Source organism: Macaca fascicularis, chromosome 11 (genome assembly GCF_037993035.2).
Source record: "Macaca fascicularis isolate 582-1 chromosome 11, T2T-MFA8v1.1".
Lineage (NCBI taxonomy): Eukaryota > Metazoa > Chordata > Mammalia > Primates > Cercopithecidae > Macaca > Macaca fascicularis.
In genome coordinates this window covers 129,694,776-129,711,196 of record NC_088385.1, presented here as the reverse complement: position 1 = coordinate 129,711,196, position 16,421 = coordinate 129,694,776, and the positions used below count along the sequence as shown (strand labels likewise).

At 41.2% G+C, this 16,421-nt stretch overlaps 1 protein-coding gene across 2 annotated transcripts in view; it reads right to left on the bottom strand.

The window, feature by feature from the left end:
• Positions 1-16,421, bottom strand: part of KNTC1 (kinetochore associated 1) — a 99,621-nt gene that overhangs the window by 16,712 nt on the left and 66,488 nt on the right. For both annotated transcript variants that reach the window (XM_005572506.4, XM_065525270.2), the window contains 9 exons: positions 12,937-13,144; positions 9,257-9,346; positions 8,137-8,308; positions 7,990-8,048; positions 7,637-7,853; positions 5,943-6,016; positions 5,496-5,706; positions 5,156-5,265; positions 927-973 (listed from right to left, as the gene is read on the bottom strand). In XM_005572506.4, coding sequence (XP_005572563.3) covers positions 927-973; positions 5,156-5,265; positions 5,496-5,706; positions 5,943-6,016; positions 7,637-7,853; positions 7,990-8,048; positions 8,137-8,308; positions 9,257-9,346; positions 12,937-13,144 — 1,188 coding nt within the window. The remainder of the gene's footprint in view (positions 1-926; positions 974-5,155; positions 5,266-5,495; positions 5,707-5,942; positions 6,017-7,636; positions 7,854-7,989; positions 8,049-8,136; positions 8,309-9,256; positions 9,347-12,936; positions 13,145-16,421) is intronic.

The following is a 16,421-nucleotide window of genomic DNA, read 5'->3' as shown; positions in this document are numbered from 1 at the left end:
TAGTGGAAAAAGGAGCACGTTATGAATTTTGCATTAAGTAGCCTTTTGGGATTTCCTTTTTCTCTCCTCTCTTTAAATCGTTTCCCTCCAAGACTTTCCATGTGGCTAGTTCAGGTAGACATACCAGCAGCTACCTCTTGTTTGAACAAAGGTGGCCCTTCCCTTAAAAGACTAAATGAGGCCAAGGTGGGGGTTCAGAGGGAAAGAGGGCATGGTATGGGTGGTTAAGACAGCTCTGCTTGCTCCAAACCAGAAGGAATCCATTTCTTGGGGTTGTCTTTCCATGTCTTTTCTATCAGTTCTCCAAGGCTGAGGTTGGACACAGGGCCTCCCAGGCCACTTGGCCTACTTTTGGTTTAGGTTAGAAAGACAAAAAGCTGGCTGGCATGTGAGCCACCATGCTTCCTTATCCAAGCCTGTGCCAGGCATCATTAATGGATTGCTACATTCATTCTGACTTGGGCCCAGATAAGAGTCTTCTCAAGAATACAAGCCATGACCAATCAGACCTAGCACATTAGATAAAATCAATGCGCCTTACTAGGTCTCAGTCACAGGTTAGAAGAGCAAAAAGCCTATATCTGAACCAACCCAGTTTAGCATGGTAAGAGAACATAAAGAGGTCTGGGGCCAAAGTCCTAGCTAAGAAAGAAGTTTCTTTTGCTTGAGAGGCACCTTCCAGTTAAAGGTGTGCTAGGAACCCTCGCCCTCGTAGGAGTTCAGAAATTCTAGATCTTGGCTGGCTCTGATGTTTTCCACTGGAGAGACTCCTAGCCATGTATTAATGAACTGATTCATCTCATAGACTCTAACCCGAGTTTTATCAAGAAAGCCCTTTAAAAAAATCAACTGCTGAAAAACGTACTGGTAAAATTTCTATTTTGCATCATGATATAGGTGAATACAAGTAAAGGAAAAAAGAGTACCTTCGTAGGGCTTCATCTTCTTGAAGTTCAAATAATTCTGATGGTTTCTTTGAAAAGGTAGGAAAAAAAGGTCAAAAACCGAAAAGTTTATGACTAAATAAACATCTCTCTGAAAATCTATTAGATAAAAAAACCTAATATACAAGATTATGTTTACATAGAAAAATTACAAATGATTACTTTTCTATGAAAAGATTTCTGCTTGAATGATGGGTCTACTCACATCTGTTCACTCAACAAATATTCACTGAGCACTTACTATATGATAGGCACAATTCTAAGTATATGGATTGCCTGAGTAAATAAAGCAAATGTTCCTGTCCTCCTGGAGCTTGCATGCCTTGGATTTTTATTTTGATTTATTTTTATTTTTGGAGACAGGGTCTAACTCTGTCACTCAGGCCAGAGTACAGTGGCACAACCACAGCTCACTGCAGCCTCAACCTCCTATACTCAAGCAATCCTCTTGCCTCAGCCTCCCAAGTAGCTGGGACCACAGGTGCACACCATGGCACCTGGCTAGTTTTTAAAATTTTTGTAGAGATGGAGGTCTCGCTATGTTGCTCAGGCTGGTCTCAAACCCCTGGCCTCAAACAATCCTCCTACCTCGGCCTCCCAAAGTGCTGAGGTTACAGTTACGAGCTACCTTGCCCAGCCCCATATTATATAATTTTTAAAAGGAAAAGACTCCATGAATTTTAAATGAACCATTTGTTAATTCAGTATATATCTATTGGGATTTACAAAGTACTGTGCTAGGTGCTATGTATACATGCAGTTTCTGGCCTCAAGGAACTTTCAGTGTGTACCTTGAACTTACATATAAGTTAAAACATCTGTAAAGGCTGGTTTCTAAAACTCAACCACATATTCTACGTGGCCAAGATAGGTTTCTAACTCCTGTTTCCACTGAAGCACAGTCCATGCTCTTGGTAAATACTTTAAAAATCGTTGTTGAATCAAAAGCCAAATGATATAAAAATTGCTAATTAAAAACCTAATGGTGGCCGGGTGCAGTGGCTCACACCTGTAATCCCAGGACTTTGGGAGGCCGAGGTGGGTGAATCACCTAAGCTCAGGAGTTTGAGACCAGTTTGGGCAACATGGCGAAAACCCATCTCCACTAAAAATACTAAAAAAATTAGCCAGGCACAGGTAATTTTTTTTTTTTTTTTTTGAGACGCAGTCTCGCTCTGTCGCCCAGGCTGGAGTGCAGTGGCGCGATCTCCGCTCACTGCAAGCTCTGCCACCTCCCGGGTGAACGCCATTCTCCTGCCTCAGCCTCCCTAGAAGCTGGGACTACAGGCACCCACCACCACACCCGGCTAATTTTTTTTGTATTTTCAGTAGCGACGGGGTTTCCCCGTGTTCGCCAGGATGGTCTTGATCTCCTGACCTCGTGATCCGCCCACCTCGGCCTCCCAAAGTGCTGGGATTACAGGCATGAGCCACCGTGCCTGGCCAGGTAATTTTTTGAAAGTAGCTGGGACTACAGGTGTCCCAGCTACTCTGGAGACTGAGGCACGAGAATCACTTAAGCCGGGAGGTGGAGGCTGTAGTGAACTGAGATCATGCCATTGCTCTAACAAACAAACAAACAAAACTCTAATATCATGTTAATTACACTATTTGTTTACAAATAGATTTTGTTCCCCCAAGAATATCTGCCTAGGTGGATATAGGAATTATAGACTCTACCTTAAGTTCTGCCTGAAAATTCAGAAGAAATGATACAGAAGATCTGGATTTGCTGAATCCTATCTTAAATTTTAGATGTTAATGATGCTATTTCTGAAAAACTGACATTATGCGCTTCCTGGTGTGATCCTTTGAAAGTAACACATCACCTATACAGTATTCTTGCCAAAAGCACATAACCTGAATCAAATAACAGGAAACATTAGCAGACCCAAAATGAAACATTTTATAAACCGGCTGGCCTGTGCTCTTCAAAAACATCAATAAATCAGGGTAATCAGGGTATGCAGGGGTAGAGGAAAGGAGTTGGGAGAGGCATCGAATATTGTATCATCCCAAAATATTTCCTCTAATAATTGCAAAAGGAAAAATAGCAATTATGGAGTAGACAAACAGACAACACCTTAACCAAGTTATCTAAATTAACATCAACTATGAGGGCAAAGGGACCTCATGTGCCTCCAAATGTCATACCCTGAGGAGGGCACAATACAACTTATGCAGTATGATGTTAAAAATAAGTAATTTGAATCTTATCATGAGGCAGTATTAGACAAGCCCAAATTGGAGGGCAGCTTATGAAACAGCTGGATTATACTCTTCAAAAATGTCAATATCATAAAAGACAAGAAAAAGTCACAGAACTGTTGTAGATTAAAACAGACTAGAGGCCAAGCGTGGTGGCTCACGCCTGTAATCCCAGCACTTTGGGAGGTTGAGGTAGAAGGAACATATGAGGCCAGGTGTTCGAGACCAGCCCAGCCAACATGGTGAAAACCTATCTCTACTAAAAATACAAAAATTAGCTAGGCATGGTGGTGGGCACCTGTAATCCCAGCTACTCGGGAGGCTGAGACATGAGACTCGCTTGAACCCAGGAGGTGGGGGTTGCAGTGAGCTGAGATTGCACCACTGCACTCCAGCCTGGGCAATGGAGCCAGACTGTGTCAGAAAAAAAAAAGCAGACTAGAGACATGACCAACAAATGCAAAGCGTAGTCCTAGACAAGATCCTAGACCTGGGGGAGAAAACTGCTATAAAAAACATTATTAGGACAATTGGTATAACTGTAAAATGGACCATAAATTCAATTATATCACCATTAAATTTCTGATTTTTATAATTATATTATGGTTGGATAAGAGAAAATCCTGTTCTTGGGAAATATACCCTTAAAATATTTAGGGGGCAAAGGGGGATGCCACATGTGATTTACTCTTCAATGGTTTAGAAAAATATTATGTATATCAATTATAGAGGAGAGATGAAGCAAATATGACAAAATGTTAAAAATTCATGGATATGGGTGAAAGGTATATATTTTTTTTACTATTTTTGCACTCCTCTGTACATTTTAAATTATTTCAAAACAAAAACCACATGATTTTGAATAAAAGAAGAGGCCATTTCTTTCATATAAGACAGCATCTGAAATCATCAATTGAAAGGTAAAACAGCTACAAAATATGTAAACAAAAAGCAAGCAACCTCAGGCCAGGCGTGGTGGATCACCTGAGGTCGGGAGTTTGAGACCAACTTGGCCAACATGGTGAAACCCCATCTCTACTAAAAATACAAAAATTAGCTGGGCATAGTGGCGCACGCCTGTAATCCCAGCTACTCGGGAGCTGAGGAGGGAGAATCTCTTGAACCTCAGCAGAGGCTGCCATGAGCTGAGATCGCGCCACTGCACTCCAGACTGGGTGACAGAGTAAAACTCTGTATCCAAAAAAAAAAAAAGTAAACAATCTCTTTAAAACTTATCAGATAACAGAGGGTAATAAAATGAACAAAAGTTCCAGACAGGCACAGTGGTTTATGCCTGTAATCCCAGCACTTTTGGGAAATCGAGGTGGGAAGATCATTTGAGGCCTGGAGTTGGAGACCAGCCCAGCCAACGTAGTGAGAGACCCTGTCTCTACAAAACAAACAAACAAACAAACAAAACATTAGCCACACATGGTGATGCACATGTGTAGTCCCGGCTACTCAGGAGGCTGAGGTGGGAAGGATTGCTTGAACCTAGGAGTTCAAGTCTGCAGTAAGCCATGATTGCGCCATTGCACTTGCCAGGGTGACAGAGTGAGACTCTGTCTGTAAAAAACAAACAAAAGAGGCCAGGCGCAGTGGCTCACGCCTGTAATCCCAGCACGTTGGGAGGCTGAGACAGGAGGATCATGAGGTCAGGAGTTCGAGGCTAGCCTGACCAACATGGTGAAACCCCATCTCTACCAAAAATACAAAAATCAGCCGGGCGGGGTAGCGGGCACCTGTAATCCCAGCTACTCAGGAGGCTGACAGGAGAATCGCTTGTACCCAGGAGGCGGAGGTTGTAGTGAGCAGAGATTGCGCCATTGCACTCCAGCCAGGGCAACAGAGCAAGATTCTGTCTCAAAAACAAAACAAAACAAAGTTCCTTCTTTGAAGAGTCTGTGCTCCTAATTAGAAGGCCGTTATCATGTGGGATAAATATTTAGCCTTTGAGAAGAAGTCATCGGTGCATACTCAACTCTTGGGCAGCAAGTACTTACTTCACCAGGTTTTGTTGAAGGGCATAGCCATTTTTCCAACAACATGTCCCAGACTTTTTCCAAATTAATTTCATTGACTTCAGCTATTTCTTTAGCTGCTGCATGAATATCTAAGATATTCAAAATAAAGAATTAAAAGAAAAACTCAAGTTTTAAATACTTATATTGAATACTTATATGTGTATGTGTATATATGCACATGCATACACATAAGTATGTTTAAGCATATACATATATAAGCATATATATGTAATATATATGTACACGTACATATATACATAAAACTGGGAATCAAAATAATAGCTTTTCTTGGACAACAAAAAAATAGTTTTGTCCTCACCAGGATAATCTGTGCCAGACGAATTCTGAATTCTTTGATTGATGCTAGGATGTTCGTAGAGACTGACAATGAGATGTGCTGGCTTTCCGATCACTCTTAAATATTCCTCAGTGTTCAGCTTGTGGGCTATGAGCACAGCTTCTGTGCCTGATCGCCGGTACTGGATATGAAGCTTCTTCAACAAAGCCTCGGCTTTTTCACGTTTTTCATCCTTTTAAACAATTCCAAGCAAAAAGAAACTCTTACTTTGTAAGTCTCAGTTGAAGCCAAGCATCCATCTTTATCAATCACAATCCCTCCCTTCCTCAGTTATGTTCCTAAGCATCTACATAAAGCCTTGGTCTTCCTTCTCCATTTTAGGCATCAGGGCAGCATGAGAAGGTAAAATAAGCTAGTACAATTTAATTAGGAAGAAGAGAAGCCACCAATCTGATAGTTCAGACACACCTGCGATGGGATATTCTGCAGCCATCTCTCAGCTAAATAAAGGCAGAACTTCAAAGCAGACATCTTGAAGGAACCTAAAAAAATAAATAAATAAAGATTTACAGGCAAATCTTAATCTTTTCAAGAAAATGTATTTTGGTCAAATTAGCAACCTTTTAAAAATTACAAAAATGCATACTCATGGCTGGGTGCAGTGGCTCACATTTGTAATCCCAGCACTTTGGGAGGCCAAGGCAAGTGGATCGCCTGAGGTCAGGAGTTGGAGACCAGCCTGGCCAACATGGAGAAACCCTGTCTCTACTAAAAATACAAAAATTAGCTGGGCATGGTCGCACACGCCTGTAGTCCCAGCTACTCGGGAGGCTGAGGCAGGAGAAGCACTTGAACACAGGAGACAGAGGTTGCAGTGAGCCGAGATCATGCCACTGCACTCCAGCCTGGGCGACAGAGCAAGACTCCGTCAAAAAAAAAAAAAAAAAAAAAGGCCGGGCGCGGTGGCTCACGCCTGTAATCCCAGCACTTTGGGAGGCCGAGACAGACGGATCACGAAGTCAGGAGATCGAGACCAGCCTGGCTAACACGGTGAAACCCCGTCTCTACTAAAATACAAAAAAAATTAGCCGGGCGAGGTGGAGGGCGCCTGTAGTCCCAGCTACTCGGGAGGCTGAGGCAGGAGAATGGCGTGAACCCAGGAGGCGGAGCTTACAGTGAGCCAAGATCTCGCTACCGCACTCCAGCCTGGGCGACAGAGCAAGACTCTGTCTCAAAAAAAAAAAAAAAAGCCGACAGAGGCTTCCATTCCTATTCTCTAGATTCTTATATGCCTTCCAGGAGTTTTCTATGTGTGTGTGTCAGTCTGTGTTCACACATGCTTGCATGTGCATCTTAACCCTGATGGGTAATACCATACATATTCTAGTACAATTTGCTATTCTCACTTCATATCTTGGATATCTTTCCAAATCAGCCTCATAATATTTCGTTCTATGAACACACCCTATTTTCTAACCAGTTCCTGACTTGAGCATTCTTTTAAAAGTCATTTTCAACTTTTGTTACAACCAAAAATGTAGCAGTAAGTGCCTGTGCTTGTGCACCTGTCTGGTTATGTGAGACTATCTAAAGATTCCTCATTGAAAGTGTGATTGGGCCAGGTGTGGTGGCTCACACCTGTAATCCCAGCACTTTGGGAGGCCGAGGCGGGTGGATCACGAGGTCAAGAGATTGAGATCATCTTGGCCAACATGGCGAAACCCCATCTCTATTAAAAACACAAAAATCAGCTGGGCATGGTGGCGCGCACCTGTAGTCCCAGCTACTCGGGAGACTGAGGCAGAAGAATCACTTGAACCCGGGAGGTGGAGGTTGCAGTGAGCTGAGATCACGCCACTACACTCCAGCCTGGTGACAGAGCAAGACTCCGTCTCAAAAAAAAAAAAAAAAGAAAAAGAAAGTGTGACTGGATATTAGGAAGTACCCATCACTGCTTATTCCTAGCAAAGGTCACACCCCAAAGAAGGGACAAGGACAAGTTGGAAAGTGCCTGCCTCCTTGCCCGTGAGCATTTCAGCATTCACCACAGTGAAGAGAGCAGGCACATACATTTCAAAACTACCATCCTGCTTCTTCTTGAAGATGCAAAAGGAGTACTTTTTTTTTTCTTTTTACTACAATTTTAAAAGAAGACCTCTTACCTTCGGGGATATCCTGGGCAAGGCTGATGGCAATAGCTACAGCCCACTCTGGGTTGACTATAGAGAGTAAGTAGGATTCAATGGTCTGCGTGATCTTAGTTATTTCCTTGTTAATCAATGTTGAGGATTTAGTTTGTGTTAACTTCAGGAGCTTTGGCTTCAGTGTTTTTTCAAAAACATGTTTTGCTGTAGACACGTAGAGAGTGTCCAGAGAGAACTTCAAAGAAAAGGAAGGTTATGGCTGAAGCACATATTCACATATAAGGTTTTACATGAAAGCAGCAGAAAAATCTACACAGGGTCAGAATTAGTTACAGGATACAGAAATGTCTTACAATGTTTTAAGCCATTACCTTCATTAATTTAGAAATTAAGAGCAATGTTGGGAAAGATTCTTCACTGAGTTCTGTAGCTAGAAAGGAAACAAGGAGAGTATGATTTGCTTAAGAAAAAAAATTTGGCTATCCAGTAAAATTCGTAAAAAGTTAATGAACACATACAGAGAATTTTCCAGAAGTTCTGTGCTGTGCCAAAGAATATCAGGTGAAAAGGCAGTCTAGTTTGGGCAGCTGATGGCAAAGTTATGACATGTTCCAACATATACTGATATTCCAGATCCACGGGAGGAGAAATTCTTCTGTATGACTTCAAATGTTTCAGAACACTCAACGCCTATATTAAAATAAAACACTTTTGTCCAGTAAGAGTAACCCAATCCTAAACTGTCATAAAATCATCTAACACTATACCATCAAAAGTTTCCATTCCTGAGACCATCTTGTTTTCAGAAAGAAGATCAAAACCTTTTCTAGTATTCCCTTTAACGTTATTCATCTAAACTATAATGTATTACAATCATTAAAGGAATCCTATGAGCAGAAACCACTGGTGCCCTGTTGCTGGTAGGATGTTTTGTAAATGAGAGCTTGACAGTTGATTATCTGCTCTTCAAATAATTTGAGATATAATTCAAAATACTTGATTTCATTTTAAATATAGAGGCTACAGATCTAAATTAATTCTCTACACTCTTATTTTTCTTATGTTTATATTTTCTATTAGGAAACTTTGTATAATCTTTTGAATTGATATATTTTCTTATATAATAAGTCTTATTAAAATATTAAAATATTTCTAAAATATTAATTTCTAAAATCAAATTAAAAAGTATAAAAGCCACTATGACCAAAATTCAGAAACGATGAAGAAGTTAATGAAAATAATGAGACACAATTGAGTAGGTCTTGGACCTACTCATTAATACACAAATCTGACCTAACTCTCAGCTCCATGGCCTTTTTCACTTCCTACATGGCAAATGTTGCCTTAACTCTTCACAATTAGTTCTGTAGTGACTTCATACTCTTCAACAGCAGGAGAGGTTATTTAAATCACCTCAAAACAGCAAAAACAGGATGAAGATAAGTGATAAAACAGGAATGTCATGAAAATCTTTTCCCTTTTTTAAAGATTTGTAAAGATTTTTAAAAACCTAAAATAAACCACAGAGTTTAAAAGGAATTCAGTGGATAATCTGGAAAGGCCCTGAATAATGATATGATTTATGATCCAATTAAAAGCAGAAAGATGATTTTTACATCTTTGATATATTTGTTATACCTGATTAATATTAATATTGGTTATCTTTTCATCAGCTCGTTCTATAACTTTCAGGACAACTTCAATCATTTCATAGTCATAAGGATCCAACTGTATAAAAACAAAAATGTATCAAAACTTGATAAGACTTTGCCATGTTGAAGTTTCATTCAATTACAATCATCAGCACGGATTACAAATATAAAAACATCATTGCACTACAATGTTAAATTAATTACTCCCTTAAAAATGAGCTACAACCGGCCAGATATGGTGGCTCACGCCTGTAATCCTAGCACTTTGGGAAGCCGAGGCCGGCAGATCACGAGGTCAGGAGATTGAGACCATTCTGGCTAACACGGTGAAACCCCGTCTCTACTAAAAAATACAAAAAAAAATTAGCCAGGCATGGTGGCAGGCACCTGTTGACCCAGCTACTCAGGAGGCTGAGGCAGGAGAATGGCGTGAACCCAGGAGCGTGAACCCGGGAGGCGCAGCTTGCAGTTAAACGAGATCATGCCACTGCACTCCAGCCTGGGCAACAGAGTGAGACTCCGTCTCAAAAAATAAAAATAATAATAATAAAAATAAAAAAATAAAGAGCTACAATTTTCTCACCTCTAAAATTACCTGTGAGGATAAACATACATGCTAAAAAAGGTCTCAAAGGCTGTTTTTAAAAGCTGCACAAGGCAGTATTAATAAAGAAGGATGCTCTTGCCTGTAATTCCAGCACTTTGGGAGGCCAAGGCAGGTGGTCAAGAGTTCAAAACCAGCCTGGCCAATGCAGTGAAACCCCATCTCTACCAAAAATACAAAAATTAGCTGGGTGTGGTGGCATGCACCTGTAGTCCCAGCTACCTGGGAGGCTGAGGCAGGAGAATCGCTTGAACCTGGGAAGTGGAGGTTACAGTGAGCTGAGATCATGCCACTGGCTCTCCAGCCTGAACAAAAGAACCAGACTCTGTCTCAAAAATAAGAAGGAAGTTCTTAAGATACTAAAAACATAGAAAGGGTAGGGATATGGTCAAAATTTTATAAGATTTTGAAATTAAAGTTCCATTTCTTCCATTTACAATGGGATAAATTAGAACAGAAAGAAACTGATCCTTTTCTTAGAAATGACACGAGTAAAACTGTGGGCCTCCAAGCAAGTTTCTCAAAGGATTCTGTTTTAGCTCTAACTATATACTATAGTGCAAGAATTAATTGTGTGGCATATGTACATATACTAACATAAAAAGAAAGGATGTCAGGCTGGGTACAGTGGCTCATGCCTGTAATCCCAACACTTTGGGAGGCTAAGGCACACGGATCACCTGAGGTCAGGCATTTGAGACCAGCCTGGCCAACATGGTGAAATCCTATCTCTACTAAAAATACAAAAAGTAGCCAGCGTGGTGGTGCATGCCTGTAGTACCAACTACTCAGGAGGCAGAGGCAGGAGAATCGCTTGAACCCAGGAGGCAGAGGATGCAGTGAGCCAAGATCATGCCATTGCACTCCAGCCTGGACAACGGAGTGAGATTTCATCTCAAAAAAACAAAACAAAACAACAACAACAAAAAACAGTCTTCTCTTTGTTCTTTGTTTCTTTCTACCCACACACAATTACTTTTTCTCTTTTTATTTTATTTTTGAGACAGTCTCGCTCTGTCACCCAGGCTGGAGTGCAGTGGTGTAATAACAACTCACTGCAGCCTTGACTTCCTGGGCTCAAGTAATCCTCCCCGCTTCAGCTTCCCAAATAGCTGGGATTACAGGCACATACCATTAGGCCCACCTAATTTTAAAAAATTTTTTGTAGTGACAAGTTCTTACTATGTTCCTCAAGCTGGCCTATTTTTAAAATGCCAACAAAAGTCATGTGAAAAACAACACTGAACAAAGTGGGAAGATGAAATATTATACCTAGAAAATTTGAGCAATCTATGTAATTTTGGGCTGAATTACAAGCAAAATATAAAACTGAAATATTTATTTCAGGCTTAAAATCTTATTTCCAAGCTGGGCACAGTGGCTCATGCCTGTAATTCCAGCACTTTGGGAGGCCAAGGCAGGTGGATCACCTGAGGTCAGGAGTTCATGACAAGCCTGACCAACATGGTGAAACCGTATCACTCCTAAATACAAAAAATTAGCTGGATGTGGTGGCGCACGCCTGTAATCCCAGCTACTTGGGAGGCTGAGGCAGGAGAAGTCGGGAGGCAGAGTTTGCAGGGAGCCAAGACTGCGCCATTAGACTCCAGCTTGGACAACAAGAGCAAAACTCCATCTCAAAAAAAAAAATTTTATTTCCCTGCCATTCACCTTCATTGCTCCATTAAACTACCCCCTGACCAAACATTCCAATTCTCAGATCAGAAGATCTCCTAAACAAATACTCAGCTATATACTATACCAGGTATAGTCCCTGTAGTTCCAGCTACTCAGGAAGCTGAAGCAAGAGGATCACCTGAGCCCAGGAGTTAAAGGCCAACCTGCGCAAAATAGCGAGACCCCCTTCTCTTAAAAAAAATAAAAAAATCAGACAAAAGTATAAAAACATGTATGAAGATATTAATTACAACCATTTATAATAATAAAATCTACCCAGCCAGGACAACATAGTGAGATTCATCTTCACAAAAAATTTTTTAAAAATTAAAAAATTTTAAAAACAATTAAAAAAAAAATACTGCCATAAAATTATGGCGGCATGCACCTATAGTCCCAGCTACCTGGGAGGCTGAGGTAGAAGGACCAGTTGAGCCCAGGAAGTCAAGGCTGCCATGAGCCATGTTCACAACACTGCACTCCAGCCTAGGTGACAGTGAGACCCTATCTCAAAACAAAAACAAAAACAAAAAAACAATTTAAATGTCTATCCACAAAAGGCTGGTTAAATACAGCATGTTTTATCCATATAATGGAATAATAGTTATGCATCTGTCAAAAATGATGTTTCACTAGGCCTGGTGGCTCACCTCTGTATTCCTAGTACTTCAGGAGGCCAAGGTGGGAGGATTGCTTGAGGCCAGTAGTTTGAAAACAGCCTGGACAACATGGTGAAATCCCGTCTCTACTAAAAATATAAAAATGAACCAGGCATGATGGTGCACACCTGTAATCCCAGCTACTTGGGAGGCTGAGGCTGGACTATCACTTGAGCCCAGGACATAGAGGCTGTAGTGAGTCACATTCATACCACTGCACTCCAGCCTGGGCAACAGAGCAAGACCTTGTCTCAAAAAAAAAAGAAAAAAGACATTTCCGGCAGGATAGTGAAAAAGAAATTGTTTCTTTTGAGATAGATGTATATGTATTGACATATAATGACAATATGTTAAGTGAAAAAAGAGGGTCACAGAATAGTATATTTAGTGTAAGATAGTTACTACACCACATTATTAACATTTTTATCTCTAGGGATTGGGGTTATAGGAAAATTGCCTATTCTGATTTATACATTTCTTTCTAGCTCATACAAATTCAAAGAATGTGTAAGGTTTTCAAAAATCTGGGGAAGAAAAGCTACTTCTATTTTGAAAAATGGGAAAATTATATTTAACTGTGTTAAAAATATAGAAATCAAGAGAGTATTTCAAATTAAAAGTTGATAAAAATATAGACTTATACATCCAATTTGTTATTAACGTATCTAATTATTGAGGGTGGGAGGGATAACTGAGATGACCCAACTCATTTCACTGTGTGTCTACCTTATGTAGTATCCCACTAAGACTGATGACCAAATCTTTTGTGCTCGTCAGTAAAGGAACCATCTCAAGGGCTTTGGCCAGGAGTTTGGGATGCCGCTGCTTTGCAGAGTCCGTGCTTGCATCTCCCTGGCCTTGGCTGGCATTCGTGTTGTGGAGCAGTGTTTCAATGAAGAGCTGAAGAGCTGCATCGCAGTCCAACTGAAATGTGCTAAAAGAAGCATTCAATACATACCAATCTCCCTAACTGCAGGCATTTCCATGCAACGTATCTGACAAAACACCTGGGTACATGCTTCCATTGTCGAAATTTAACCTTGTCATTGTCCAGTCTCAAAATCAGATAAACTACCTGTCATCAAAGCTAATTATTGCCTTTTAAAAATCAGATATTAGGCCGCGCGCGGTGACTCACATCTGTAATCCCAGCACTTTGGGAGGCCGAGGTGAGCAGATCATGAGGTCAGGAGTTTGAGACCAGCCTGGCCAACATAGTGAAACCTCATCTCTACTAAAAATACAAATATTAGCCAGGCATGGTGGTGCACACCTGTAGTCCTAGCTACTTGGGAGGCTGAGGCAGGAGAATCGCTTGAACCTGGAAGGCAGAAGTGGTGAGAAAAGGTCGTGCCACTGCACTCCAGCCTGGGCAACAGAGCGAGACTCCATCTCAAAAAAAATAAAAAATAAAAAATAAATCCGATATTATTCCTGGTGGGTATGTAAACTGTTATAATATTGGAGAGATATCTGTAATAAAATTGAAAATATTTATGCTCTTTAGGATAACAATGCAACATTTACAAATTTCACCTAAGTAGAAAAGGATACGTTAGTAAGGACGTCCCCTGGAACAACTCTTTGTAATAATTAAAAGCTGAAAACAATTTATACCTATAAGTGCCTACACATCAAAACAGTAGAAAAAATTCGGCCGGGCGCGGTGGCTCAAGCCTGTAATCCCAGCACTTTGGGAGGCCGAGACGAGCGGATCACGAGGTCAGGAGATCGAGACCATCCTGGCTAACACGGTGAAACCCCGTTTCTACTAAAAAATACAAAAAACTAGCCGGGCGAGGTGGCGGGCACCTGTAGTCCCAGCTACTCGGGAGGCTGAGGCAGGAGAATGGCGTAAACCCGGGAGGCGGAGCTTGCCGTGAGCTGAGATCCGGCCACTGCACTCCAGCCTGGGCGACAGAGCGAGACTCCGTCTCAAAAAAAAAAAAAAAAAAAAAAAATTCACAAACAACCTAACAATACATCTTAAAGAACTAGAAAAGGAAGAGCCAAACACAAAATTAGTAAAAGAAGCAATAAAGATCAGAGCAGAAATAAATGAAATTAAAACAAAAACAATACCAAGATCAACAAAACAAAAAGTTGGATTTTTTTTTGTTTTTTTGAGACAGGGTCTCATTCTGTTCTCCAGGCTGAAGTGCAGTGGCATGATCAAGGCTCACTGCAGTCTCAACCTCCTGGGCTCAAGCAATCCTCCCACCTCAACCTCTCAAGTAGCTGGAACTACAAGCATGCGCCACAATACTCAACGAATTTTTTTAGTTTTGTAGAGATGGGGCTCTCACTCTGTCACTAAGGCTGGTCTCCATCTCCTGGCCTCAAGCAGTCCTCCTGCCTTGGCCCCTCAAAGTGTTGCGATTATAGGCGTTAGCCACCATCCCCAGCCAAAAAGCTGTTTTTTAAAAAAAAGATTAAAAAAAAAAAAAGCAGGCTGGCACGGTGGTTCATGCCTGTAATCCCAGCACTTTGGGAGGCCAAGGCAGACAGATCATTTAAGGTCAGGAGTTGGGAGCCCAGCCTGACCAATATGGTGAAACCCCATCTCTACTAAAAATACAAAAATTGCCGGGCGCGGTGGCTCACACCTGTAATCCCAGCACTTTGGGAGGCCAAGGCGGGCGGATCACAAGGTCAGGAAATCGAGACCACGGTGAAACCTCGTCTCTACTAAAAATACAAAAAATTAGCCGGGCGCGGTGGCGGGCGCCTGTAGTCCCAGCTACTCAGGAGGCTGAGGCAGGAGAATGGCGTGAACCCGGGAGGCGGAGCTTGCAGTGAGCCGAGATCGCGCCACTGCCCTCCAGCCTGGGCGACAGAGCGAGACTCCGTCTCAAAAAAAAAAAAACAAAAAAAACACCAAAAATTAGGCCAGGCATGGTGGCTGACGCCTGTAATCCTAGCACTTTGGGAGGTCCAGACGGGTGGATTGCCTGAACTCAGAAGTTCAAGACCAGCCTGGACAACACGGTGAAACCCCATCTCTACCAAAATACAAAAAATTAACCCGGTGTGGTGGCGTGTGCCTGTAATCCCAGCTACTCAAGAGGCTGAGGCAGGAGAATCGCTTGAACCCAGGAGGTGGAAGTTGCAGTGAGACGAGATTGCGCCACTGCACTCCAGCCTGGGTGACAGAGCGAGACTCCATCTCAAAAAAAAAAACAAAAAAAGAATCTGGTTACTATAGACAAAATAACAATTGAAATGCCTTTTTAGACCCTATTAATAAGACAATGATAGTTTAATTTGCTATACAGAGTAACCAAAATAGCAATAAAAGGCTTAAGTACCACCATTTTCAAATCACTCTCTGATATTCTAAAGGTTATCTAAATTTATTCAGGTAGACTGCCTGAGGCAGAGGTGTCACTATCATATGAATACAAATCATCAATGCCACATAAGTAGAATAATTATGAAATGAACTTGACATTATAGCTATTTAAATTTCAAAAAAGTATCCTGCACCATAAAACATCACAGAAGAATCTAGCAGAAGTCCAAATTAATAAAAAAAGGTAAGAGTGTGCGTATCCTATTCTGGATTTATAGCACTCTAAACTGAAGAATGACATAGTTTTGTTACTTCAAACTACTCTTTAAGTCAGTGCTCCTTCAAGCTATGGGCAGTCTATAGTCCTTGACTTGCAGGTACAGGATGGTGACAGCCGCGGTCTTTCCCCACTGTCCACAGAGACAAAGAACTAGATGCCTGCCTGGTGCAGGATATGTACCAAGCAGTTTCATTCTCAATAACTCAGATTCCATTCATCTGTTACAAATCAGATGGGGGTTATAGTACCCATAAGATTTTAGAAGCAGTCATTAATAATTTGACCTTGAGCAGGTCATGTACTATGGGTTTGTTTTCTCATATATCGACTGGCAACATATGCAATAAGAACTGTAAAAATTAAATGAGGTGACATATCTGAAAGCATTCTGAAACCAGAAAACAAGTCCTTCTATTTACTAGATAGAAACATCTGAGTTATAAATTACATATCATTTATCCCTACTCATCAAAGTAAGCTGAATCTATAAATAACACATTTTATCTTAGTTCTAAAAATTCTTGTTCAGGTGCAGTGGCTCACCCCTATAATCCCAGTACTTTGGGAGGCTGAGGTGGGTGGATCACTTGAGGTCAGGAGTTCGACAACAGCCTGGCCAACATGGTGAAACCCCGTCTC